Source organism: Clinocottus analis, unplaced genomic scaffold (assembly GCF_023055335.1).
Source record: "Clinocottus analis isolate CAN_PGR_092001 unplaced genomic scaffold, fCliAna1.0.p SCAF_21, whole genome shotgun sequence".
In the NCBI taxonomy this organism is placed as follows: Eukaryota; Metazoa; Chordata; class Actinopteri; order Perciformes; family Cottidae; genus Clinocottus; species Clinocottus analis.
The window spans coordinates 8,061,275-8,087,897 of NW_027175943.1; the positions used below are offsets into that span (position 1 = coordinate 8,061,275).

At 47.2% G+C, this 26,623-nt stretch overlaps 1 protein-coding gene across 1 annotated transcript in view; it reads right to left on the minus strand.

Moving 5' to 3' along the window:
- Positions 1-4,377: 4,377 nt before the first annotated feature.
- adgra3 (adhesion G protein-coupled receptor A3) overlaps positions 4,378-26,623 on the minus strand; it is a 28,234-nt gene continuing 5,988 nt past the window's right edge. The window contains exons 2-19 of the mRNA XM_068588366.1: positions 23,642-23,713; positions 17,730-17,801; positions 13,478-13,549; positions 13,283-13,354; positions 13,009-13,169; positions 12,197-12,410; positions 11,827-11,991; positions 11,065-11,266; positions 10,768-10,917; positions 10,107-10,265; positions 9,620-9,787; positions 9,235-9,442; positions 8,876-9,084; positions 8,638-8,762; positions 8,227-8,350; positions 7,525-7,670; positions 6,816-6,911; positions 4,378-6,167 (exon numbers count right to left, since the gene is read on the minus strand). Of these exons, the coding sequence (XP_068444467.1) occupies positions 4,664-6,167; positions 6,816-6,911; positions 7,525-7,670; positions 8,227-8,350; positions 8,638-8,762; positions 8,876-9,084; positions 9,235-9,442; positions 9,620-9,787; positions 10,107-10,265; positions 10,768-10,917; positions 11,065-11,266; positions 11,827-11,991; positions 12,197-12,410; positions 13,009-13,169; positions 13,283-13,354; positions 13,478-13,549; positions 17,730-17,801; positions 23,642-23,713 (3,919 nt within the window). The 3' untranslated portion in view covers positions 4,378-4,663. The remainder of the gene's footprint in view (positions 6,168-6,815; positions 6,912-7,524; positions 7,671-8,226; positions 8,351-8,637; positions 8,763-8,875; positions 9,085-9,234; positions 9,443-9,619; positions 9,788-10,106; positions 10,266-10,767; positions 10,918-11,064; positions 11,267-11,826; positions 11,992-12,196; positions 12,411-13,008; positions 13,170-13,282; positions 13,355-13,477; positions 13,550-17,729; positions 17,802-23,641; positions 23,714-26,623) is intronic.

Consider the following 26,623-nt stretch of genomic DNA (forward strand, 5'->3'; position numbering starts at 1 on the left):
TCAAAAGTCGCAGAGTGACGATTTAAAAGGGTCTTAGCAGTGTGCGGTATAGACTGACACGGTAGACGCAATTACTTTTATTATAGTCAGTGATTTTTTTGCACCGGTGAGCTTCAATAAAATCCCTTATCAACTTGTCATATGATGCAAAAGTTAGACATTTTGGGGAGTATCCTATATGCTGATTTGCCTTCTGATGAAGAATTGTCATGAGAAGATTGATGCCGCTCTCGTCTTTATCTTTTAAATATGAAGCTAGCAGCGGGTGAGCTTTGCTTAGCACACAATTCACAACAGGGGACAGTATCTTCTGTCTTTCGTCTAAAATGAATACTAGTAAGCACAAAATAAACCTCCAACGTAATAAATTAGGCAATGAAAGATTCTTCACAAATGTACAATATTTGTAAACCATCATCACAACCCCTACAGTGTGTAGAGAATGAACACACTCATTCCAATAGACAACCTTCACATTTCCAGCTGTGAGAGAGAGAGAGAGAGAGAGAGAGAGAGAGAGAGAGAGAGAGAGAGAGAGAGAGAGAGAGAGAGAGAGAGAGAGAGAGAGAGAGAGAGAGAGAGAGAGAGAGAGAGAGAGAGAGAGAGAGAGACAGAGACAGAGACAGAGAGAGAGAGAGAGAGAGAGAGAGAGAGAGAGCTACTGTCACGAAACTGTCACTATGAACAATGAGTGATGCTGTGTTTGAGGAGGCTATAAATAACTCCTGGACAGAACGATGAAGCCAGAATCTGTTGGGACAGACTGGCACAGGTAGATGGATGGCAGTGTGAGGGCATTAATGAGAGCACAGGTCCACCTGCACATGGGGACGGCCGTGCAGATGGCTCCATGTCATCACGATGTGTGTGTGTGTGTGTGTATTTGTGTGAGAAAGATATAAAATTATATTAGAGTGCCTGGACATCATTTTTCTTGATAATTATGTAAAGAATAGGGGACAAATTGCTGTTAAATTATTAAACACAGACGCATATGTATGGCTCCGCTGTGAACTTTGATTTGACTCTTCAATAAATATATTATTTTAGCATGAAATTAAAGTCCAGCTTGACTGAATACAAATCAGGAATTGGCATCACACGCATCACACGCACGCACACACAAAATCAAACCAGTAGCCGAGCACTGCTCTGTCCCGCCCCCTCATGGTGCCCAAAGTTTAATCATTATAAATTTTGGTTTGCGCCAGGTCTGCTTAACGAGGAGACTTTGATGCATCTAAACATCACACAGTTGAAGAATTAACATGAATTAGCATATCTTCCCCACACACATCCCCACAGTGTGGAAACTATACTGCAATATTGTTTGTCATTGGACAATATATGAGAAGAGTCAATTACGAGGTGGAAATTGTAGCTGATTTTGCAGTCTGGGGTGATTTGACAAGATGAGATATGGAGCTGCATCCTCCGTCGACAGGCAGATTATTTAAGATGCAACCAGCTCTTCTGCCACGACGCCGAAATCCACTTGAATGAAATAAAACAGAAAAGTAAAGCGTGCTTCTTCTTCAGGACTGAATGTCAGAAAAGGTCATGATCTCGTGTCACAAGTTCAATCACTAAAACGTTATTTCACTTTGAAACATGTTGGACAATAAATGGACTACAAGCCGACACACCTTCGATATTGTGGCCGTCAGCAAGGTCAAGCTAAGAGATCCAAGGTCACCTTAAGTCTAAATCTCAGTGTTTGCTACTGAAGACTGGTGTTTGAAACATGCTCCCTTCTCTTTATTATAATCTGCATTCTCCATCAATTTTAGTCATTGTCACGCTTTCCTCTTTCCCTTATTTGGATCAGATACAAAACACGAGCAGGACGGGTTCTATTCCTGTTTCGCATCATCAGCATAAAAACCAAGTCGGCATAGCAAAATACTAATTAGAAAAGTTGAATCCGTAAGCAATTTTTTTTTCAGATAATTATGTGCAAATCGAATATTTAGAAAGTTTGAAACATTTCTGATGGAGAAAGAAAAACTAGCAATTAATGTGATTTATGTCAGAGTATCCCAGTGAAGTGAAGCACGACTGTCACTTCATGCGTCTTAAAACACAAAGTCGTGCAGTATTTGTGCGACAATGTGACCCCAACACAACTTTTATACTGAGACGACTTTGCCTCATTTGCAAATATTCCAAACGAAGGAACTCCCCAACCTGTACGTAAAATCCCCAATTATCTCGGCAGACAGCTGCTCGACACTGACGGCGATCATCACCAACCCTCCCATTGCTAATTAAAGCTTTAATCTATACGTCTGGCCTCGCAGGTCTTTCGGGGCGATTAGTGCGCTACGGGTAAAAGACATTGTGCTTCCCCTGGACGGCCGGAGCCACGTAATTACAAATCACCACAGTCAAGATGGCTTCACTCTCTGAAAAGTATCAATCTTCATTTCCAGTGGCGCGTTTCCACAACAGAGCCAGATGCTTCCTCCAGGCGCCACGAGCAGCGATTGGAAAATGTAAACAACACATCACTTGTCTGACTCAGGTCGTCCCTGGGCCTCCCGGTGAGGAATGGAGCTCAGCTATGCTCTGCGGAGCGCACTAAGTGGAAACTGGCTGAATAAAAAATAAATAAATAAATAAAAAAGACTTCACAGAGGGATCATCACTTAATCTGAAAATAGACTGTTTATCAGCGGCCGACGCTCTGGGTGTTTGAATGGGATCCTCTGATGTATTATTTCTGGGATGTTTGATCTGACCCTTCAGACTGAGACGAAGAAAAGATCTGAATAACTCAATTAGTTTTATCTTAATTTATTATTGATTCCAGCCCAAGGTGTCCCTGTGATCTTCAAGCAGAGATACCATCAGTTTATTTGCCTTGATGAGCTTTTTCCCCCTCGCAGCACAAACAGCCTCCGATTGTCATTTCCGCCTCGCTGACAACCTCCGTGAACTTCATCACAGATGCCGATGCTAAAGAACCGTGGCAATTATTTGAAGATCACTCTTTCGTGCCCCCGAGGGGATCAGCGAGGCAGCGACTAATCAAGGCGTAACCGCTCTCTACATAATTCAGAAGTCTTATTATAATTTGTCACATCCAAGATGGCTGGGGCAATATATCTTTGCCTGAGTGAAATGTGTGTTTTATTAATATGGCGTTAATGAAAAACTGGCGCTCTTGGAGCCCGCGCTTCTTCCATGAGACCAAGGCGACGACGATCGGTTGGCGGCAACCGCTCAATGTGGGAAATTAAGGGAATATCTTTGCTGCACAACCTTCCAAATTTAAAGGTGGTCAGTGGCGTGCTGTGAGGAGACATGAATATCACTTTCAGTAAGTGTTTAATGATATTAGCGAGGGTACTCGAAACCGTTTTACATGTGCTGATCCCCAGGTTGCAAACCACTGAACTAAATTACTGGTGTTAAAGTTGTTAAAAATAGATCCACTTCAACGTAATACAATTTAGTACTTTCATGATGTACTTGCCCTACTTATTCAAATGTCTGACTCGTACCCCCCTTAAACCTTCCAAAAGCAGGGACCTGATTCAAGGCCGGACTTGAACGCCCCGTGGTGAATGGACCCGTACTTGCATAGCGCTTTTCTCGTCTTCCAACCGCTCAAAGCGCTTTAACACTACATGACATCATTCACCCATTCACACACAGATGAGCGGAGCTGCCATGCAAGGTGCCACATTAGTATTCTCAACTAGTCATACACCGGAGACGCAGCTACGGGAGCAATTTAGGGTTAAGTGTCTTGCTCAAGGACACGTCGACATGGGCTAGCGGAGCCGGAGATCGAACCGCCAATCATCTGATTGAAGGACAACTCTCCCCACTGAGCCACAGTCGCCCGGTCGCCCGTGGCTGACGCTGGCAGCCGACATGTCGGACGCATTCGTACGACACCATCGCTGGAATACTCAGCAGTCAAATCATACTTTGTCAAGCTGCGAGCGGCGGGACTCGAGTCCGGCTGTCAGCTGCGGAGCGGGGTCGGAGAACGGAAGGAGCAATAGAGGAGGAAGAAGCCGCGCTCTTCTCGTTATGCTTTCTCGTCATGGCAGCTGCTCTGTGAGTCAGCTGTCAATCACAGCCCGGGCATGAAGTCAGCAGGAACCCTAAGATGTACAGTGCACTCATCAAATCTGCCAGCAGGCAGGGAGAAAACACCTGTAGAGCCCAAAGCCACCAGCCAGTTGCAATTAAAGTAGAGAAGGGAGCCCGAGGCCACCTGAAGGTCAGTGAGGAACCCAATTACCAGCTTGTCATATATTGTCAGCGAGGCGCAGCTCTCGGAAACAAAACATCTCTGACTCACCTTTGGTGAGCTGGTGGGTGTTATCACGAGAATAAAAACCTTCAATTAGGTGAACAGAACTTTTGTTTTATTACTGTCGGGGCAAACTAGAAAATGGAAGAGAAAAAAACAAGTCCCCGGGGTAACGGTATGTGCCGGGCCACAGCTCAGACCATGCAGTACAGAAAACTCTTAAAAAGTTATAAAAATAGACATTTTATAAAAACACATTCACAAAGATAGTTCAGTGGCAGTAATGATTTGATTGTTCCAAAAAATAAATGTACAATCGAAAAAAGAAAAAGACATTTCACAGTTTGAAGATGAGAGCGCGTCACACCGCAGTCTTTGGGACGGAAACGGTCGCTACACGGTAGTTTCATGTTTCCACAGGCCCGTCTTCACGCTGGCCGCGCTCTCCGTGATAATTAAAGGCACCGCGTGTCCGTTTTCTTTAACCGCGCCCCCCGCCTGAGTGACGAGGTTGAGCCCGTACGACTTGGGTTGGCTTTCGAGTTCTGTGCCGCTGGTCGCCTGTGCCGGGCCGGAGTCTTTGCTTGAGCATGACCCGGTGGCGGTAGCCACGCGCTCAGTCTCCTCCGCCGCCGCCGCCGCCACCACCAGCACCGCTGTCCCGTTCCCCGGGCTGCTGCTGCCTCCGCCGCCGCCTCCGCCTCCTTTATCTGCGTAGCGCGAGCGGCGCGGCAGGCTCGCGCTGTCGCTGCTGTCCTGCTGCAGCTGGCTCTGATGCCGCTCCCTGTAGGCCATGTACGCTGCCCGCCGGCTGTTGCGCGCGGCTATGTCATAATGGTGGTGCCGCCTGTGGGAGGCGCTCTGCACGCTGCCCTGCACGCTGCCCTCCACGCTGGTGGGCACGTCGTAGGCATACTCTCGCAACACCGTCAGCCGGCTCGCCCTGTGCGCCCGCGCCCTGTTTTTGTGATGCCTGCTCGCGTGCCCGTTGGTGGCAGTTGGTGGCAGGTTGTTGATGTTGTTCACCGGGCGGAACTGCACCTCGACCGGCGCCACGTGCATTTTAATTTCATTGTCTAGCGAATGCTCCGTCAGGCTGTTGTCCAGGACTGCCGCCGCCCCGTTGGCGGTCGGCGGTGCCGAGGCCGTCTTGCACTGAGCTGCCTCCGCGTGCAGATTGGTCAGCTTGCTGCCGTGGGCGGAGTTGCGCATGCTCGGCGCGCTCTTATTGGTGTAAGACGATTCGGCGCTGCTGTGGCCGCACTTGGTTGACTCCCCGTCCGCCTTGCTGGCCGAGCCCGCGGTGGACGTCATCGCCACGCCTGGCTGAGGCAGAAGGGCGTCCTCCTGCGCCGAGTAGGCCCGTCTGCCGGAGCAACAGGCCTGGGACCAATAGCGCCTCATGTCCTGCCTGTTGACACAGTGATGCGCCACCATGAACGCCCCCAGTGCCAGGGCGGCCACGCCAAACAGGCAGGTGAACGCCAGGTCGTAGGGGTGTTCCTGGGATACCGCCATGGCCCCGAACACCCACAGGGCGGCGTACAGCCCCAGCGCCCCCGCCGCGCCCATCAGCTGGGCGGCGAAGGTGTGCTCGTTCTCCAGCGCCGACAGGGGCACAGGGTGGGGAGCGGACGCGATGGAGGACGGAGCCTCGTGGTGCTGGAGGGGGAGGGTGAGCGGGTGGCAGTGGCCGCCGGGACCGTCCGACCCGGCCTCCCCGTTGGCGGGAGTCAGATGCTGCTGCTCTTCGCTCGGCTCCTTGAGCTCGTAGCGGCGTTCGGGGTGACGGCGCAACTGCAGCAGGATGCTGAGGAAGTACATGCAGTCCACGAAGATGATGAATCCCACTGGACCATAGAAAGCCCCGATACTGGGCTCCCACGACATCCAGCAACTAGAAGGAGAAAAGACAGACGGGACAAATCAAGCATTTAATTTACCATGAGAGGCTTTGAATATTCTTTAAAAGCCTTTTTCCGGCGATCATTGAAATGAAAAAGTGCTCAGTAAAACACAACATCTTTATCTGGCACGGGCATTATTTACTTCAAACTTAAAATGACTCCATGATAAACTTTTGCATCTCGTTGTTACAGTAACTGCCCCATTATTTTTAATAACACAAGCTGGATTGCAAGAAATTAATTAAACTCCAAAGACGGATAAGACAGATACGGGTGCAGATTTCTCAATTAGACCGCCATGTTGCAGCATCTCAACAGCTGCTTCTGCTGAGGGGAGGCGCTCGCTGTAAACTAGCTTGTTGCTTGGATGCACATACCATTAATAGGCCAGCATAATCAGAACTTCAGGGAATAAACTTTTCCTTCTGTCATAAAATAGATCCATTATTTACTCAAGCAGTGCAGCTCGGCCGGTCGATAACTAAAGCCAACTCCTCCTGAGGACAGAATGTCAGGAAGAAGCATCTGGGCCCGAGAGAGCTTTTAATGGCTGTTATCCAGTAAACGGACAAAGCATTACGACGAGCTCATGCTCAGGGATGCTAACTTTAATCGCCTTCTATACGGGGACTGCTTACTACGGTGCATTGGTCCGGCTGCCGTAGTTTTTGATGTTGGCCGCTGCAGTGATCCCGCAGACAATGATGGGTATCCCTCCGCCGATTAAGTAGAACCTTTTGGAGAAAGCACAGAGGAGTGTTCTGCTTTAGTCTTTCTGTTTTGCAGGATGACAAGCGGGCAACATCCGCACACAGGGGTCCGACGGCGTTCCAGGCCTCTACACTGACACCATGTGGCAGCTTCACCAAACATTCATAACAAGAGAAAGCTCATGGATGTACTCACCTCTTTTCTCTTTGACAGGGTCACACATTACCTAATTATGTCAAAAACAGCCTCCCCAAAAATAATCCCCTATTTATTAACAGTTATAAATGTACATTTAGTGTGTGCCGGCATGAACAAATACTACAAGAGGAGAGCATTTTGTGTAACGCTGCTCCCTCATGAAGCTCCAGAAACAGAAGAGTACAACAGACGTTTAACTCTGGTTTGTTGCAGAAAGTGAGAAGCGGATGCAGCAGCAAACTCGGACTGAAGGAGGCTCCTCCCCTCGGTAGTGTTTAGTTTAAAGAGCCACAGTAACGCATGCTCAGCAATCATGAAACTGCCTGCAGTTTGCCGGCATGTTGCGTGACATCTGAGCAGCGGAGTGCAACATAAAAGTCCCCTCGCGTGCAACCCCAATGTATTACTTATTGTGATGCAGGAGTGCTGGCACTGTACCTGAGCATCGGCCGCGGTGGTGGTGGAGGTTCGTCCAGCTCTTCGTAGCGCTTGGCCTTGCGCGTCACCTGTTTGTAAATGTTGCGTGCAGTCACGCCCACCCACAGCGCGGTGGCCAGGGTGGAGTAGTGCAGCAAGATGCCCACCTGGAAGAGATTTAATCATTATATACATGAAGTTTGCTGAAGCAAAAGAACTGCACGCAATCTCCGATGTCAGAATGATAGAATGCACCTATAAACCAATAAAAATATGAATGATGGAATGCATATTTCAAAAAGGCATGATGGCCCTTGAGCATTTTCTTAATTGAGGACGTCTTCATCCGCCCCAGTTGAAAAATCACCTTGTGAGATATATCTCCGTGCCAGAGGGGATTAAATAAATAAACAAAAAGTTCTCTGCCAAAATCTTTCATCCAGGTACTTTGTGCAATGAAAAATGAATAAGTAATGTGTCTCAGTGCAACACACCATGAGGGGATGGCCTCCAGACAGGGAAACAATCTTTCTATGCATCTTTTACTGTGTTTCCACATGTCTTTTTACGGGAACAGTGAACTCAGCCAAAGGCAACTTTTCCCAGCGTTTTCTTTCTTTCTTGAAACATCGGAAGCACTTGTTCAGTTTTGACTGCTGACGACTTAAGTTTGGACGGAAGCACCGCAGGAGAGTTGGAAGAGTCCCGGCGGTGAACACTCACCGCTTGGCACACGCTGGCGTATCTCGTTTGATTTATGCCGCCGACAAAGACCCCGCAGGTGAGGGAGATGTGGAAGCACAGGTTGACCAACATGTGCCAAAACTTGCGGCTCACGCGGACCGACCTGAGGTCAGAGAAACAAACGATGCCAGAATCAGAAAAGGGCAAACATGCTATGTGCGGACATTTCTTACTGAAACAGAGCTGTTTATGTGGACACAGTTTGGTGACAGTTTTGTCTCTAACCCAATGGGGCTGGGCTAAACTAAGAATATGTTTGGGGATGATACATTAACAGCAACGTGAACTTAATGAAAGAGAACATGCATTTGTCCCAAGAAAACATTAATAAAAGATAATAAATAACAGCAAAAATAATGATTTACAAATCAATTAAGGCAACATATTTACCTGTGATGGTAGATGTAGCTGATGATAATAGTGAGCAGGCTGATAAGTAGTAAGATAGTAGTGGCATAGACGACTGGGTGCAGGGGCTGGATGCTTGGAGAGAAGTACTCCACACTGCTGAGGTCCTGCACGACAGATGAGGCGAGGAATCCTCAGTTTACATTTAAAAACTAAATTCACCCTAAAAGGCAATCTTTACTGATAAAGATCACCGTCACCAGAAAAGAGCCCGACCTACCATCAGCAGACCGTAGTTCCCCAGAGAGTTGCAGGATATGGTGGTGAAGTTGTCGTGATGGCCCAGAATGCGGCAGCCGTCGCTTTGCCATCCTCCGTGGCCGCTCACCAGGCTGAAGTTCCAGCGGGCCGACACGGCGTCTGAGCCGCGGGCAAACCGCCGCAGGGTAATGTTAACCGGCGTCCTCAGGACGCGCAAGGACATGCCCTCTGATGGGCAACACACAAAAAAAGGTATCAGAATGGACAGCTGTTTGTTTTTTGTCACGCAGTCAAGTTTTGGCTGCATTATGCGTCAGTGGCAGGATATCGTCGGGTTTTCTTCTCGAAAAGAACGACACGAGAAACGGTTCGACTCACCGATCTTGGCCATGATGACCGGGGCGGCAACACTCCTCCTCTTCCCGCCATCAGCCAACTGGGAGGAGTTGCTGGTGGAGGGGAAAAACTTGCCATTGCGGAGCCCCAGTAGATGGAGCTTGTAGACCGTTTCCTCTGCCTGCCCGGGGAGCGCCGCCTGGGTGAAGAGAGACTGAGGAAGCTGCAGCGAAGCCTCCACAATGGTGCTCTATAGGGACACAAGTAACCAAGTAAAAATCTAACCATTCCATACTTTAACAATAACGGTATATGTTGTTTTTGTTTGTGTTAATATACGCGTTTGCTGCGATCAAAAACCGCAACCAAACACCTCATCCGAAACAACCTGCTGACACATTGGGATTCTCTCCGGGAAGGGGCTGACCTTGAGAAGGATGCTGGAGAAGGAGCTGGTCGTGTTGCATTTGAAGGCGAATTGGCGGTCCTGTCCGGGTGTGCGCTCAGGGCTGGGCCTCTCGTACAACATGCAGGTCATGCCGTTCCAGTCGTTGGCCCGGACAACGTGAACCTCCAGTGCTATGTTGGGGGACGTCTAGAAGGACAACAGGAAGAGTGGAATTTGACGCTATTCACTTGAAAAGAAATCTCAAAGTGCAAGACATTTAAGTGGTGCATCAGCAGCAGCACACAGTGCAAAATGGCTGGATGAAGTAAATGAGCTGCCAATCACACAGCACCACAAATCTACAGATAAAGGCCGGGGGTGTCAGGTTTTCTTTCATCACAGACCGGCTAGAGCCTTTGTTTTGTGGAGTTTGCATATTCCTGTCAAGCTGAGGAAAACACTAAGCCGTCGAAGCGCCGCTTGCACTGCCCGACGAGCGGGGCCCCACAGTGGTGACAGGACTAACCAGGGAGAGGACTTGCACTGTGGCCGGGCGGTAAACGGCGATCTTCTGGAGGCAGGCGATGATGCGGGAGCAGGCCATGGCTTCGCGCTGAGCCGTCCAGAGCACCCTCTCGTCGGCCAGCATCACGTTACTGGCCATGCTCACCATCACCTCGGCCAGCTGCGTGACCAGGAAGAAAAGGTTGACGTGAGTGAATGCACACACAGGTTCCACAGCTGGGAGCTGACGGCTTCTATTCTAAATCACTTGAATGGAAACACAAGTCGTGAACACGTTTAACCACATCTTGTTTGCATCAAACAGCCTTAAACGCACGCTAGAGGGAGACTCGTGGCTAAGTGACTATTGGAAACACATTTCAAGCGCGCCGCCGCCGAGCAGAACTTTTAATATGCTTTCAAACTATAATGCTGCTCGCCTAAAGCAGTTACAACAAGCGAGGAGCTCCTTTCTCTTGGAAAACGTTTCTACTTGTTGGCCTCCAGCTGTGCTGAAAGTCGTGACAAGACATCTTTTCTCATTAAACAACATGACAACAAAACAGCTGTCGAGCATTAATCCATTTGTCCTTGAACGAGGTAATACACCAAATGCATGCATCGCATTGAGCATAAGCTCGTAAAGCGCTCGCAGACGTAAGAGCAGTTTGGAAGGTACTTACTTCTTTAAACTTCTCGACAAACTTGCTAAACTTCTCAATCATCTCGGCCACGAAGATAATGTCTATCTTGTCTGAGAAGTTGGCCGCGTCGATCGAGTACACCAAGAGGCGCTGAGCCCTGGCCACCACGTTGCTCTCGTTCAGGGGCATCTAGCGGGCAGAGACAGAGGGAACATTTGAGTCTGGGTCGGACTTGAGACGGTCCGAGCAAAGCGGGACCAGCAGAAGAAGGTGAACTTGGTGAAAGGAGCTCACGGCGGTTACAGAAAGAAAATCTCGTTGCGTGAAGACACAGACCTGGTTGATGACGTATAGAAACCTTGTGGCATCCTTCTGGAACTGGCAGTGCGTGTAGTCCTCCTCCGTCCACAGCCCCTTGCGATCACAGTAGCGCCACGCCCGCTGCTCTTCGCCCGGGCCGCCCGAGTAGGTGCCTGCGCTCGACGGCAGTCTGTTGCAGGGGAGGTAGGCTCTGATGCCCGCCAGGGTGCGCGGCCACCTGGAAGAAGCCGCGATCAAAACACAGTGCTGCTGTTTCCACTCCCTGTTAACTGGCACACGCTACGTCCTTTCAGTCTTCTTACTTTGCGTCAGCCACCGTGTGGGTAACCTCAACGGCAACAGAGTCGTTTGAAGATTATGGCCAAAGCCTTGAAGTCATTCATGTGTTTGACCACAAGAGGGGGCTAGAGTGCTTGACATGACAGCATGCTGTACGGGTAACCAACTGGTTCATAGTTCTATATTCACTTTGTCAGAGTAGATCGATGTATTTATTCATTTAAGCAATTTGGAAAAGTAAAGGGTCAGATAAAAAAAGTGTATCTTCTATTTTTTTAAAAGCTTCTTTTGCTGATGTAATATAGTTTATAGAAATGCACATTAAGGCACTTTAAGCAAAAATCACCAACTATTTGTAGTGGAACTGGGTGTAGGCCCAGGTGAAACAGCTCTTTTAATTACATAACATGTAGCATAATGTTCAGGCTTTGCCATCGCACAGAGTTGAATATGAGTGAGAAGCCCCGTGTCCGCTTTTGTGTTTCTGCGTGCACTCACTTGAACTCTCCCTTGTTGTTGGAGACGCGTTCGGGGACACAATACTCGGCGGAACTCTCCAACACGACAATGTGGACGGTCCTGGTGGTGTTGCCCCTGCTTGTCCTGACCCGGCACTCCCAGTTCCCGGTGAAACCGGGCTGAATGTTTGAGATGGTCAAGGCGCTGACGGAAAAGAAAGAGAAATTCCAGATCACTGATGTGAACACAAACAGCTCGACTGGGATGCTTGTTTTACTCTTAAAAGGAAATTTAGCTGTTTAAACAACAAGAAAAATGCTGATTGGACCACACATTATAGTTGCAATGAAACAATAAGCGATTTTGTTTCCTTATATATTGCCAACAAGTACAGGCGGTACCTTCATACCTGGCAATGAGAGAGCAGTTCTGCACCATGCGCTTTTCGATGAAGATGCCTTGGGCGGCGTCGGACTTGACCATGCGGCCATTCTGGTACCACAGCACCTGCATGTCCTCGACCACGAAGGAAGCCTGACACTGGAAGGGCAGGCTGTCCCCCTGAAAGACGACCTGACGCTGGGACGGAGTCAGCTGGAATGAGGGCAGCTCAAGTGGAGCATCTGCGGAAACCAGAAAAACGTTTAGAAGGAGATTCGGGTTGTCACCTCTCACAGAAAGAAAATAATTGTTACCAGGTTCATATTTATCACGCTATTTTTTTCTGAACACACCCGCCTTTTTGTTTTACTATTGGCCCTTTTCTGGACACCAACACGGCGCCTTGAATTCTGGGTACTTTGTCATTCATGTCAGGCACTTGCTGGATCTGTGCCATGTATTTCATAATCCCTCACTGTGATGAGTGCCAAACTGATAAGACATGAGCAAGTACAAACAAAGGCGGCGCTGGCCTGGGCAGCCCTTTTCTTATCTCCCGTGTCATTGCACAAGCCCCTGTTCTCCAAACACCAGCAGCCTCACTGATACCAAAAAAGAAACATTAAAAAAGAGACTGCGCACCGTTTTGACACCACAATCTGTGTCACAACTCAACATGACTTATTTCAACCGTTCAAAATGTCTGCGGCTGGACAAATGACGCGCACCGGAACGTGTCACGGGAAATGACAAACGGCTATTATTTTGGGGCGACATCGTTTTGCCGGTGTCAAATCTGTGGACGCGTGTGTGCAAATTCTTCCAGGCGTGTGTCCCCACCACAAGTGAGGAGCTCCGGCCTGATGGAGGTAATGAACTGGCCCTGCAGAGACTGGGGGAAGGAGCACTTGGTGTTTTTGACCGTGATGTTCCTCTCTTTGAGCCAACGCAGCAGCCACAGGAGGTTGCAGTCACACAGCAGGTAAGGCGTCTGGAACTCCCTGTGGAGGCATAGAAACATTTGTTCAAAATAAAAGCATTCAGATGTCACAATCGCACACCGATGCGTGCATCTTAATTCAGTACGCAGCAGCATGGCTTCCATCATACTTACAATAACTTCAGAGACACCAAGCTGTCAAAGATCCCATGGGCCAATGAAGAGAACATGTTCCCTGAAAGGTTTCTGGAGGGGGTGGGGAGAATAAAAGAAGAAGAAAAACACTCATTGTTTGCCTTGATCTATTACAAAAGCATGCTTTCAGAAATGTTTTTGCACACAATTCATATATTCGTGAAAACGACTTACAGTCTGATCAGACTGGTGAGGCCCTTGAAGATGTCTACGTTGAGACAGCCGATGCTGTTGTTGGACAAGTCCCTGTTGTACGGAGAGAGAATAGTTCATGGTTTAGTCCTTCCACGGTTCAGAAGTAACACAACATGGCAGCTACAACGGCCTAAAAGACAATCATTTAGCAAATTATGATGTTGTCCAAGCAGAAAAGCCGTGAAAATCTGATTGTATAATGTGAAGAAATTATAAACAGGAAAATGCTGACGCTGCTGAGATAAAGAGTACTGGGGTTTATGGGTAAAAAAAGGAAAAACAGACGGGTTGAGGCAAAGAGCCCAAAAGATTCAGCTGATGTTTACAACGTTCAAGGTGATTTGAGATAATGTTTCCGTGTGGGCCTTCAGGGGGAACCTACACATCAAAGTAACGCTCTGGGAGACGATTAATTGCCGATGATTAATGTCACGAACACGTCAAAAGCGTGCGTTCCTCCTCTGGATGTGACCTGACATGATGTCTCTGGCGAACATCAGATGGAAGTGTCGGAGACTCCCGGTGCCTTTCAGAAGGAATCAAAGGCGACTCCGCGGCCGAACACGGAAAAGACTGATCCTGCCACCGTGGATTACACTCAGTTGTGCGAACCCTCAGAAGTGGCTGCAAAAAAGGAAATATTCGCTGGAGGCTCCAGGTTAACTTCAGCACACTCTCCTCTGATACGCCGCTTTCACACAAACCAAAAAAATGGAGTCTTTGTTTATCATAAAAGTCTTTTTGGAGTTGACCTCTTACGATTACAGAGATAAAGAAATAAGGGAAACGCTTAAGAGAATATCGGTGCATCTTTGAAAGTGAACCTCTACAGTCCTATTACTCAGAGATCCAAAGTCTCAGCAGCTTCACAACAGCGGCAGAGCGTATTCTTCTGTGAATGATCTGATGGTGGAAAAGTGCCAAGTGAAGAGAAAAGACGGATCATTACGTCAGCCTACCAGCTACCTACCGCGTCCTGGGGCGCTCCAGGAACGCCATACCGAAACAAAACGATACCTGGGATACACGACTGTCAGGCACATGCTTACATCTGAACATTTATGTAATTATTGGTGTTGATCCTTAAGGTACCAGCTGGGGAATTTACCGTGTGAGGTTTATTAGTTCCACTTGGAAGAGAAGAAAAGAGCCGCCGATAGCAGGCGGGCCAATTTGTGCGAGCGCACAGTGAACGGGTGGAGGCTCCACTCGCTAACGGCATACTTTCATCTCACTTCACATCCTCGAGTTACAGCTTCCTCAAGGGGCTGGAGACAAGATGGTGAATACTGTTATTACTTGAACTCACTTTTACCGCGCTAGGAATCAGGAGAACGAACGTATCTCACGCACATCAGGGATTTTTCTTGTCCTTCTGCTCTCAGAAGTCGACTCGTATCCATTACCAAACGTTTTCTAAACCAACCTCAGGCACGCGGCACTTTAACAGCACGGAGGATTGTTTTCGGTGCCGGTCTCGCGTTGTTGTTGTGAATGATACGAGGAGCGGTCGCAAAAAATAGCCCGGCGTGATTAGACTGGAGCGAGGACTGTTCAGCTGTTTGGTGGAATGCAGCCGGGAGGGCCGAGGCCGGATGTGTCCATAGAGTTGTGTATTTAGAGAGACAAGGGCATTTGAATATATTTGGATGAGTGTGGGAAACGTGTTTCATACTGTGTGGAAAGCGTTCCCCACGAGGGTGTAACTAACTCCCTCTAATACTCGTCTTAACTCAAACATGGACAGAATTTGTGTTATTTTATGGATGCTGGGAAGAGTTTATTTTATTGGTTAAAATTCAAAATAGATGTGTTCATAATACACAACAGCGACCGTAACACTGGTCTCCAGTGAACCCCTCAAACTGGTGGACAAGTTGTAGCGTTGTAATCATTCATCCTCATGCACAAGTTTGATCACTGAAGACTGATCTTTTTGAAAATGTTCCCCTGAAGTAGGAAGACATGAAACACTGCTGTGGGCACGACGGAAGATTTTATTTAGAACGCTGATGTACGACACATGCGCTTCAGTACATCTAAATGTTTCATCTTTGTATGCAAAATAGTTTCGATTTACATTTTCTCCCATTATTATTTGTTTTTTTCCCCCCATTTGGATTTGCATCGTGAACTTGAAAAGTAATCTCCTTAAAATTCAACCTCGCGTTCGAAAACCCGAGATGCAAACGCGACAACTGACTTTTTTTTTTCATTTTTATGGATCCACTTGAGGTTGTGTGCGCTGCGTTTAAACACCAAGTCAAGGGCCGTGTGGTGTGGTGGGCAAAGCATATACAGCGGAGAGGACTTGGCTGGATGTGTGCGACCGAGGCTTCTCCCCTCTCCGACTTGCTTCAAGAGGTCTTCACTTTCAGAAATCTTTCAGCGGCCGTCCGTGCTGACCAATCACAGCTCTTGTGGTCCCAATGTGGTATATCCATGGTTACACTTTGGACGAGGTCATCTGCAGCGTAGCCCAGAGAGCAGCACACGGCGCAGTAGTAGAAATGCAGCTAACGCGCTTCACAACCGCACGTCCAACCACATCTTTTCGAAGGCTTCATAAAAATGACTCACCGACGACAACTAAACGAACTACAAGTACCAGAAAACACGGTCACAAAACACATGAGATGAATGGACCCTTTCAAAAAGGCCCGTCTTGAAATGAGAAGAAATCTAATTAGGTAATGCTGAGGGGGAAGGCAGACACACAGATGGAGGGAATTTAAAGACAGCTCGGCAAAGTTAAGGACAAAGAGAGGCATGTGCCAAAGGCATGTCAAATAAATGTGAGCTAAAAACCTGTATAAAAAAAGTAATAATGTACTTCTGGCTCTGCCAATTAACTTCACTCCCATTTTCCAAAACGAGGGAAAAAAGTAGCGTGGATGTGAGGCGCTGGATGCCAACCTTTGATGTAGGGCTTCTGTGTTTACATTCCCAGGGTCCAGCACTACCTCATCATCCTCTCCTCCGCTCGTCTTCCCCTTTTTCAGTGCTCCCTCCCTCCCATAGTCGAGTGAGTGACAACTACCCTTTGAAATGAACTGAGGCAGGCGGTGGGGCCAATTAAACGTCGCTACCCTCAGGCCAAACCAAACTGTACTCCGGAACAAACATCCATGTGAGGTTGCAGATCACTCGGTGGTGACGAGGAGAGAGAGGGGGGGGGGGGGGGGGGGCGGGGGGGTCTTTATGAAAAGCTGGTTGGGGTGGGGTGAAGACTTCAGTATTCAGAAGACATATAGGCATGCATGAATCCATCCGAGTGCGGCGTGAATGTGCAGTGAGAATGAGGGGAGGAGGCCGGGTCTGTGCCAGAGAGCTGACTGCCTTCCTGTCTCGCTCTTATTGCTCCCCAGCAGCAGCCAAGCTCAAGTTTGTGTTGGCAGCGGCGGGTTACCGTCGGATGATTCCAAGTCATGCTGTGTTTTTGCGCTCTCTCATGCGCGCACACACACACACGAGAAGAGAAAACACACAACTAAACACTTGCGTACACAGCTTCTGACCTCCCACACTCACACACCACATACCCCAGACGTATTCTTCGCAGATCAAAATGATGGTCACATGACAGTCAGAGACACCACACAGACAAGTTTATATAGAAGCCCCCGTCTCCAGTGTGTGAAAGTATACAAGGCATCATGCTGTCTGCAGTGGTCGCTGGCAGTGGGCCAGAGAAAACAAGGCAGTCGAAATAGGCCGCCGCTTGGCCACGCCCCCTCATGGACACTGGACACACTCTAGACCTGCCAGAACACGCACAACACACCGCATAGCTGCAAAACAGCAGCTGTTTCAAACACAATGTGGTATTGTGTCATTGCTGAGAGAAGTCTCAGAGTAAATGCAGTTAAACAAACACTTGCACATACAGCCTGCACGGCCTCGAAACTCCATGGGCTTCTAATGAATTTGTGAGAGGCTTCAGATCCGCAAACACAACACTTCTCCCAATCGACGATACCAAAAGAAAACGGCTTTATCCACATTTCAAACTGACAAATAATCACAAGGGGACACTTGGAACAAGAGGCGTCTCTTCACTCACAATATTCAGAAGCCACTATTCTCACAATGGCAAATAATTAAAGCAAGCGCTTCAAAGTGCCTCAGTGTGGTCCCAGAGGGTCTAAATGTGTGAATGTTGAGTGCGCACATGCTTGCAGAAACCACATGAAAGAGACTGTGAGGCGGGGGACGCTCCACCACTACTTACAGTCTTTTGAGTGCTGGCAATCCGAGGAAAGCGCCTGGTTCAATGCGACTGATCAGGTTACTCCGCAGGTCCCTGTGGGCGGGGGAGAGAGAGAGAGAGAGAGAGAGAGAGAGAGAGAGAGAGAGAGAGAGAGAGAGAGAGGATAAAAGAGAAGTCCATGAGCAATTTCAACAGCAACAAAAAAGTAGAGCTGCAACGATTAGCCGATCGTCAAACAACAGAAAAACTATCTGCAGATGCTACAGGATGTGACTCATGCTAATTATACATTTTGGCCTTTTATTGACTTTCTTATAGGTAAGAGTTACGAACTTGATGCTGGTTCAGTATTCTAATCCTCAAATCTTCTAATTACACAGTACCACTGGACTTTTGAAATGCACATTTCATGCGAGCATCAACATGGAAACAAAGAAAAGACGACCGTCTTTTGAACATAAAGATGCAAATGCACCGTCGCCGCTAATCCGGTTTGAATCCGCACAGTGGAGCATACCTTGCATATACACTGATCCTTAATGCACAGCCGTCGTCATTGACAACCCTGAGTCTCAAAGGTGCTCTGTGCCCCCCCCCCCCCCCCTCCCCCCCAACACACTCACACACACACACACACACACACACACACACTCATCCGCCCTCTTCAGAGGTTCAAAGGCTCGCGGTCACAGAATTCCTGCGGCGCTCACCTGCACTGGCGCGGCCTAGTCACTCATTACAGTGGAGGTTCAGGAGGCTTTCTAGTCGCCACCTGAACCCACACAAAGGGCCTCTGGGTAACTCTGCCCGTTTGATGTGGAGGAGCTGTCATCTGAAGGTGGGGAGGTGGCCATAGATAAGTCATAGACGGGAAACCTGCGTTAAAGCTTTTGATGCGAGCGAGCAGAGATGGCTCCTCCGAGCGAGGGTGTTGAGAGACAAATGAGAGCGCAGGACAAGATGAGAAATGTATGGCCAGTGAGACAATTCTAGGACTTTCAGTATGTGTGAACTTGGCGTGCAATTCACCACGTTGAGTCGGCTGATTTGAAGCTAATGTACTTTTATGTAAACTGTGCTTAGAGTTGCAGTTGTTAGAGCCGAAAGGCAAGCAGGACACAAATATTGTCAGCCATCCTCTCCAAGTTCAGACTGGAAGAGGATGGCCCGATGAGTCGGCAGAAAAGCTCTTCTGCTCCGGGTTTTACCCACCGGTCATATGTGCAAGCCACAAAATGAGCTTTAACCAAATAACAAGTCACTGTCAATACCGTGGATATGCATACATACGCATTTATGCGCATCCAACATCATAATTACACTTACTGTATTGAAAGGTTTAATGCCATTTGAAGAAAGTAAAAACAGTAGAAAAAAGTTAATTCAGTTTTGTCATTTTAAAGTTATCTAAATAAGATTTATCCAACTCTAAAGGACAGAGTGACTGAATGATATCTGCAGGTGGTCTCTACAGTACGGCACACTGGGGAAACCTGCTAAATTGCCCGCAGTAATAACTACAACTAATGACAACAAAAAAAGCTGTAGCTCTCCGATTTTCCATTACTTATGGACAAAATGTGGGGAGTCAGAGCGAACCAGTCCATGCTTAACTTTCCATAACTGCACTTCAGATTCCAAAGACTGCTGACAGCACATGACCTGGCACCTTTTTCATATATTTGCAGAGAAAAATGCCAGGTTTTCTTTTCATGCTTGTGAATTGAAGTTGTTTTTTAAGTTTGCTTTCATCATCTTTTTGAGTATGTGTGTGCATATATATATATATATATATATATATATATATATATATATATATATATATATATATATATATATATATATATGGCCGGTTCCAGGCATGAAGCTTACATTCCCTCTGAGGAGAGAGGAGCTCATGTGTGTTAAACAGGCCACCAGTTGCAAGGAATGACGGATGGCTCCCAGTTAATAGATAATTAATAAGGACTACAGAACCCATTAAAAACATTTCCCTCCCTCCAGCGCAAACTCGCTGCAAAAATCCAGCTCATAGCGAGACTTTGCAACTTCTAAAAGAAGGACTTCACAACTTTTGCCGTCTAATATTAGCAAACTTGAGCTGATACTGATACTCATGTTACTTAGCCAGTGCTCCAATTATATTACGCTTCTCTACTTGTGCTTGGGTTAGATTTTAGCATTCACCATCATCCTATAATTGTCACCTTGTGGACACACAGTGATCGCTGTTCTGAAAATAGTACAAAGGTTTGCTTTAAAGCAAGACTGTCCAACTTTTGCATCGTGTAACCGTAACAAAGTATAAAGTAACATAGTGTAACAGTAACAGTGTAAAGTAACTTAAAAAGAGTTACTTAGTCTTGCTTCAAGCTCGCTGCATAAAGCAAGTTCGAGCTTTGTCAACAATGTCCTCCTTTCAAAAAAGGTGCACTTGGTAAAAGCAGCATTGCGATATCCATTTCAAACTAACTTCATGTTTATGTCTTACTTGCTTACTTTCACAGCTCTTGTTCTATTCATGAATAGAGAACAACCAAATCTCCAGAAAACACTGCACACTAGAGCGGTTATCCCCGCTCTGTATTCCACAATAAGCATTCCTCCACAGCAGCGGATTTAGCAGGGAATTAGCATGTGAGGGTCGCCTAGCTTGGCTCCCATTTCTATGAGGAGGGTGATAATGGGGATTCTGTGTGGCTTATTTCCAAGCAGGGGCACCTTTGGCCCCGACAAAACACAGCGGTCTCCACAGTTACTTTGCAATTTCATGCAGAGTGCCGGAGAGGCGTAATCAATTCTCTACCCCTCTCTGGCGCTCACAGCCAGCTGCTGTCTCAGTCTTCTCCACTGCATACAGGCAGAGTCCAAATGAGGGAGAGTTTCTTTGTGGACAAAAAAAAAAGCAGAGACGACAGGGGGAAGGGGGGGAGGGGTGGAAGACAAGATGGAGAGCCTCGGCTCATTCAAAGTGACTCGAGAGTTTATGGAGAAAAGGGGGCGTGTGATTAAAGGTAGGGAGGGAGGGCATCGGAGCATTTGAGAGAAGGGGGAGGCGCCGCGTTCAGAGTGTGTTTGAGAATCGTACCGCTGACGCCTCTGGACTTGGCTTGGCTTCATTACAATGACAAAAGTGAGCAAACTCTGGAGCGACCTCGCTTCGCTGGTTGAGGGTGGACAGGAGTGGGGTGGGGTCTCCGAGGAACAATGGGAGCTGCTTTTGGAGGTAAATTCGCCTGTGGATTGGTGCAAAGGCAGGCAGGACAGAGTTTACAACCAAATTGACAGGCCATTCCACAGACAAAGCCCGTAAGTGCCTAAAGGGCTCACTGTGTGGAGGGAGATCAAAGTTTTCTTTTTCACATTCAACATACCGCCTCCTGTTTATCCTCGAGACCCAAGCTCGTAAAACTAATATTTGACCCAATTCAAGAGCCAACAGGGAATTCTCCTGTGGATCCATTAACAACCGAGGCAGATCAAAACGGCGAGTCTACTAAAAAAAAAAGCCATGCAGGACGATTTAACACAACAACTTAGAAAGAAAGGAGGAAATTCTGCATGTGCGTTACACTCATAATGTACTCAATCTAACTTTGGAAGTACAGCTGTGAGGCGTAAGAAGTACTGGAACACTTTGGGTTTCTGTGAATCATAAAATCAATGGTCATCAGTGAACAATTAAATCAGAAGCTATGGGGCATCTTTTAACCTAAATGGAGGCTCCTTCTGAACTGATACCACGAGGCTAAATGAGTCTGGCCTCATTTACCTTCTATATTTCTGGCCTTTTTAACCAGACCGAGTAGACCGAGGGGGGAAAACATGCCCTTAAAATTCCATGTCAATGCAGTCATGTGTTATTGTAGCCTTGGGTAAAAGCGCGGCCATTAAAGGTCTGGTTATTTTATCTGCATGAAGCCATTCCAGAGCGATAAATCATCCATGGCCCATATGTGCGGGCCCACAGCCATTTTCTTGAATTCTCCGTCGGAAGGAACCGCTGGTAACGACATTCCAATGTCCAAAGACAGAGTCACATAGTGTGGATGACATCTCTCCGCTATACGAGGAATCTCGGAGACTATCCATGACTATGGCGATAAATGCCTTCACCTTCTAGAACGCATTTCCGTCGCCTCTCCCCGGGGAAGCAATGAGGCGCCTATATGATACTGCTCTAGAAAAAGTGATCCCCATCCCAAGAATAACTAAGCAGCTGTATGTTGGGAGTATATCGCCAGGCAGACAACAACCAACCCTTGGGGCTATCACTATAATTAGCTTTTTTTCTAGTGCCATCTCTAGTCTTCCACCATAAACTGATATTCTTGACTGAGGTTAAGTGCTGCGCCTTCTCATTTTCTATGACCTGGACGTTGCATGAGGTCAACATGTGTTTTACAAACCTACTCCACAAGCCCAAGCAGCGTTTGTGGTCGTGATGTATGGTTCCTGCGAATGCACTTGTGGGTATAATGGGAAATATTACAAGCTAACAGGGGTATATACCACCATCTTCAACCTCTCACTTGAACAGTCTGTTGTTGCCACATGCCTTAGGGCAACCACCATTGTACCCAAGAAAACCAAAGTGAAATGCTTGAACGACTATCACAAAAAGTTTCGAGAGACTAGTTCTCGTCCACATTATAACTGTCATCCCTGCCGCTCTTGACCAACACCAGTTTGCTCATCGAACCAACAGATCAACAGATGATGCTCTTTAAACTGGTTCAAAAATTGAGCAACTTGGGCTTGGGCAATTCACTGCGCAAATGGGTGCTGGTCTTCCTCAGGAACAGACCCCAGTGTGTCCGGATGGGGCGCCACACCTCAACCACGCGGTGTGTCCTCAGTCCTTTTCTCTATTTCCTCTGCCTGCACAGCTGTTCACCCCGCTAACACCACGGTCAAATTTGCAGACAACACTGCTGTAGTAGGACTGATAACCAACAACAACGAGACAAGCCTACAGGGAGGAGGTCCAACATCTGACACAGTGGTGTTCCTGGACTTAAACACAACAAAAACAAAAGACATGATAATAGACTTCAGGAGAGCAAGGCGGGTGGAGAGGAGGTGGAGAGGGTGGACTGCTTCACATACCACGAGTCCACATCTCATCAGACCTCACCTGGTCCAAAAACATCTCGCATCAGGTGGGGAAGGCCCAGCACTACTCTACTTCCTCAGGAAGCTGAAGCAGGCTCAACTTCCTCAACACCTGCTGATAAACTTTTATCGGGCAGCCATTGAGAGCCTCCTGACCTACTGCTGCACTGTGTGGTTCGCTAGCCGCACAGTGGAGGACAGGAGGGACCTGCGGCGGGTTATGAGGATGGCAGAACGAGTCATTGGGACCACACTGCACCCCCCTCAGTGACCTATACGCTGGCCGGCTCTGGAGGAAAGCCAGCTGTATCTCCAGAGACCCCACCCACCCTGGGCATGCACTGTTTGCTCCGATTCGTTCTGGAAGGAGATGTAAAACAATGGGAACACGCACAGACAGACAGCGGAGCAGCTTTTATCCACAGGCTGTAAAAAGTATTGACCCCCCTGTGGTTGCTTTAAATGTTTGTCTTTGCCACGGGAGCTGCTAAAACAGTTTTTCGTTGTATTCAATTCAAATATTGTGAAGGTATGTTATAGCAAAAGCCACACTATTGCGAAGTCCATTGGTGATATTTCATGGATACATGCAGCCTTAATATCTATTTTTGAAAGGTGGAAAACGTCACTTCCTCAAGCTAAGATTATTCAATGTTTTAGTGTGTGAATTTTAATGCATACATTTCAATTTCTGGGGAATGTTTTTCTTCAAAAGTACACTGGAAACAACAGAGACACATTGAGGCGTGACTGTAAGCAAAGCATTACTGCCCTTGTAAATCGCTGGCAGAAAAGGGAAGAAACAAAATATTACTTACAATTTTTCAAGTGTAGATAATCCAATGAAGGACCCATTTCTGAGCTCTTGAATCTTGTTGTTGTTTAGAATTCTGTGGGGAGAAGAATATAAATAAACTCAAATTGAATGCATGCCACATGAATGAAGTCCCCAAAATATTACATATTTATTTCTGTTACCAAAGTAAATGTTGAAAAGTTAATGCCTGCCACAGTACTCAAAATATCAGCATGGAATGTTTGTTAATATAAAAGAATCTTTTCTCTGTTCAAAAAGGTGGAAGGATGCCATTTTGCTACTTGTTGACAGACAACAACATAAAGTGTCACGCTGCAAAAAGGCAGCAGCTGAGCACTCCTGAGACAGGGAACCAAAGCGAGATCAAGAGTGATCTTTGTGTGAACTTCAACAGGTAAATGCAGCTCAATTTGATCTGTAGCAGCAATTGCCATTTTTTCACACATTGATTCTGCAACACTGTCGTAAAGAAAAGCCTCAATTACGTCGGCTTTGTTTTTTGACACAAAACCAATCAAAGGTGGCAAATTGCTGCCCCAGTTGTGTTTCTGTATAGCATTCTGGCAATACGGTAGCAAAAGAGGCGTCCGCAGAGAATTGATTATACTTACAGCTGACACCTGAGGAATGCAATATGAGGCAACAAATGCGCTCAATGCAGATACTTATAGTAGTAGACTGAGGTGTGTCTTACATATACCTTATATATATATATTATATATTAAGTACACAACCTGGTATGGAAAGACATTTTTATTATTACCGCAAAAACAAAAGCGCGCTTTAAAAACGTCATGTCCAAGTGTGAATTTTTGATTGCTTCCTCCTTGGGTAATAAACCAAATTTTATGATCCAGTTTATTCCTCGTTCACAGCGCGAGTTGATTCACTGCACACCCGAGTACAAAGTAAAGCTCCACTTTCTGTGCCCATGTCCCAGAGAGCTCCAGACTCTCTCCTCAAAACTACTCCCAAAGGATCGGGGGGGAATCAATAACGCTGTTAACTCCCACCACCAAACCCGAGCAGGGAATTGTGGTTAGTGTATGTTTCTGGCCAGCTGGGAGGGGATGTGGTGGGTGACATACATGCAAGTTTCACCCACAATCCAGAGGCCAGATTGGAGTCATTATGGGGTGTTGAGGGGTTGTTTTATTACAGGGTTGGACGGTGGAGACTCGTAGATTTGCTGCTTGGCTCCGTGCCGCTGAGAGAGATTGCTCACACAAATGATTCCTGTGTTTCACAGGCACCCGAATGCTGAAGCGGCAGATGTTGAAGCACGCCGGTGATGTACACGGCTGCAAATTATATCGCCGCCTGTGTACACATGAACTGATGATATAGGCAGAGACGCTGGGCCTCCCGAGATTGTGGTCACAAAAGTCTCATTTGTATGGCGGAATAGTTAGCATGCCAGCGGGATGAATTTCCCAATTCACACAGGCCCCGTGCTTGTGTGAATTAAGGAACGGGTCCGCTCAATCCACATAACATGGAGAGAGCAGAAAAACACCATGTACAACACAGAACTGCTGTTAATACCAGTTTGGGAACGCTCGTAATGTTTGGCTCTGTTTCAGATGGTGGCTCTTTCACTTCGATGATTAGCAGTCAAGCCACTTTTCATTTCTGTATCCCGTATGAAAAAGATGCCTTTACAATCTGTACGTCTACTTTAACCCTTGAAGAATAGGATTGGGAACATGTTGAGCAACATTCAGGTGCCACCAAACAGATTGGACCTGAGCCACACGACCTCTTTTGCACCATATCACATCATAACCTGACCCTCACCCTGTTCATATGGCATGTTAAGCCAATTTAGAAAAGGTACAGAAGAGGGCAGAACAACTGCTAAATGATGTAATGTGGTGACAGGAAAGCATGGTCAATCATGACGACATTTACCAAAGAGGAAAACTCCACAAGAAAAGATGTAGAGTGGTCACAAGGAGACCCTCGCCCACATCGACGTTAACTTATTTGAGGTCGCACAAGCAGCACCAACAGGAAAGTTGTATAATTAGGTTTACAGAATAGATTATGAATTATAAGCAACATGTCTTGGGAATCATTCTAGTCTGTCTGCATAAATACACAATTCCAGCCTTGTGACTCTCCGGGCTGTGTAGATAAACTGTGACGAAGAGTCCTCCTAAGAGTCATAAGCCCTTTACTTACTTGCCCTCTTTCCATCCCTCCCTTCTCTGCATGCCTGACGCTCCTACGCGGGCCCTGTCACTCTCCCGTCCTCATGACAGGAGATTGAGTCTTCTCCACACTTGGTGAGAAAGGCATGGCACTGCTGATTAGCAATATAGATTAGGCAACTCCTCAAATTTGTATGGAGAGCCACTTAACCGTCCACATCTCCACCGCCCTCAGGACGTCTGAAACGAGACCGTCTGCTTCCTCATCGCCTGTCTCCGGACGACGGCTTGAGGACTCCAGACTGAAAAACTGCATATGGAATGTCTTCAGGCTAGGCCTCCAACGATGGAGGAGGGGAACCTCTCTTATCTTGATGCATAGATAAGACCTGCTTGAGCTCAAGCCAGGAACAAGCTGCAGGGGGATCCGACCAGAACTCACATCCTGTCTCCTGACACCCATGCTATAAATCTCAACGACATTTATGGAAAACCCCAAATTAACATAGAGTAACGAAACACATTGACCTCAATTTCATCTTGCCTTCAGCATGAGTAAATATGACACTATCAGGAGATAGTCCCAATTTCCCTTGAGAAAATACCTGTCTGAAAACATACGCCTCTGGCTGCATGCACATTATCCAGCGGAGGACTAAAAATGGCCGGCCACTACACACTCCCCCACAGGCACATGGCGTCTCAAGGACAGAGCCAACTGAGGCTCTCTCAACACTCCCTTTATGCTCAGGAGGCTTTCAGACAAAGAACTCCCAAGAGCGGAGAGCTGTAACCCTTCAACAGGTTTTCAAATAAGTTTCAAGCTGCAG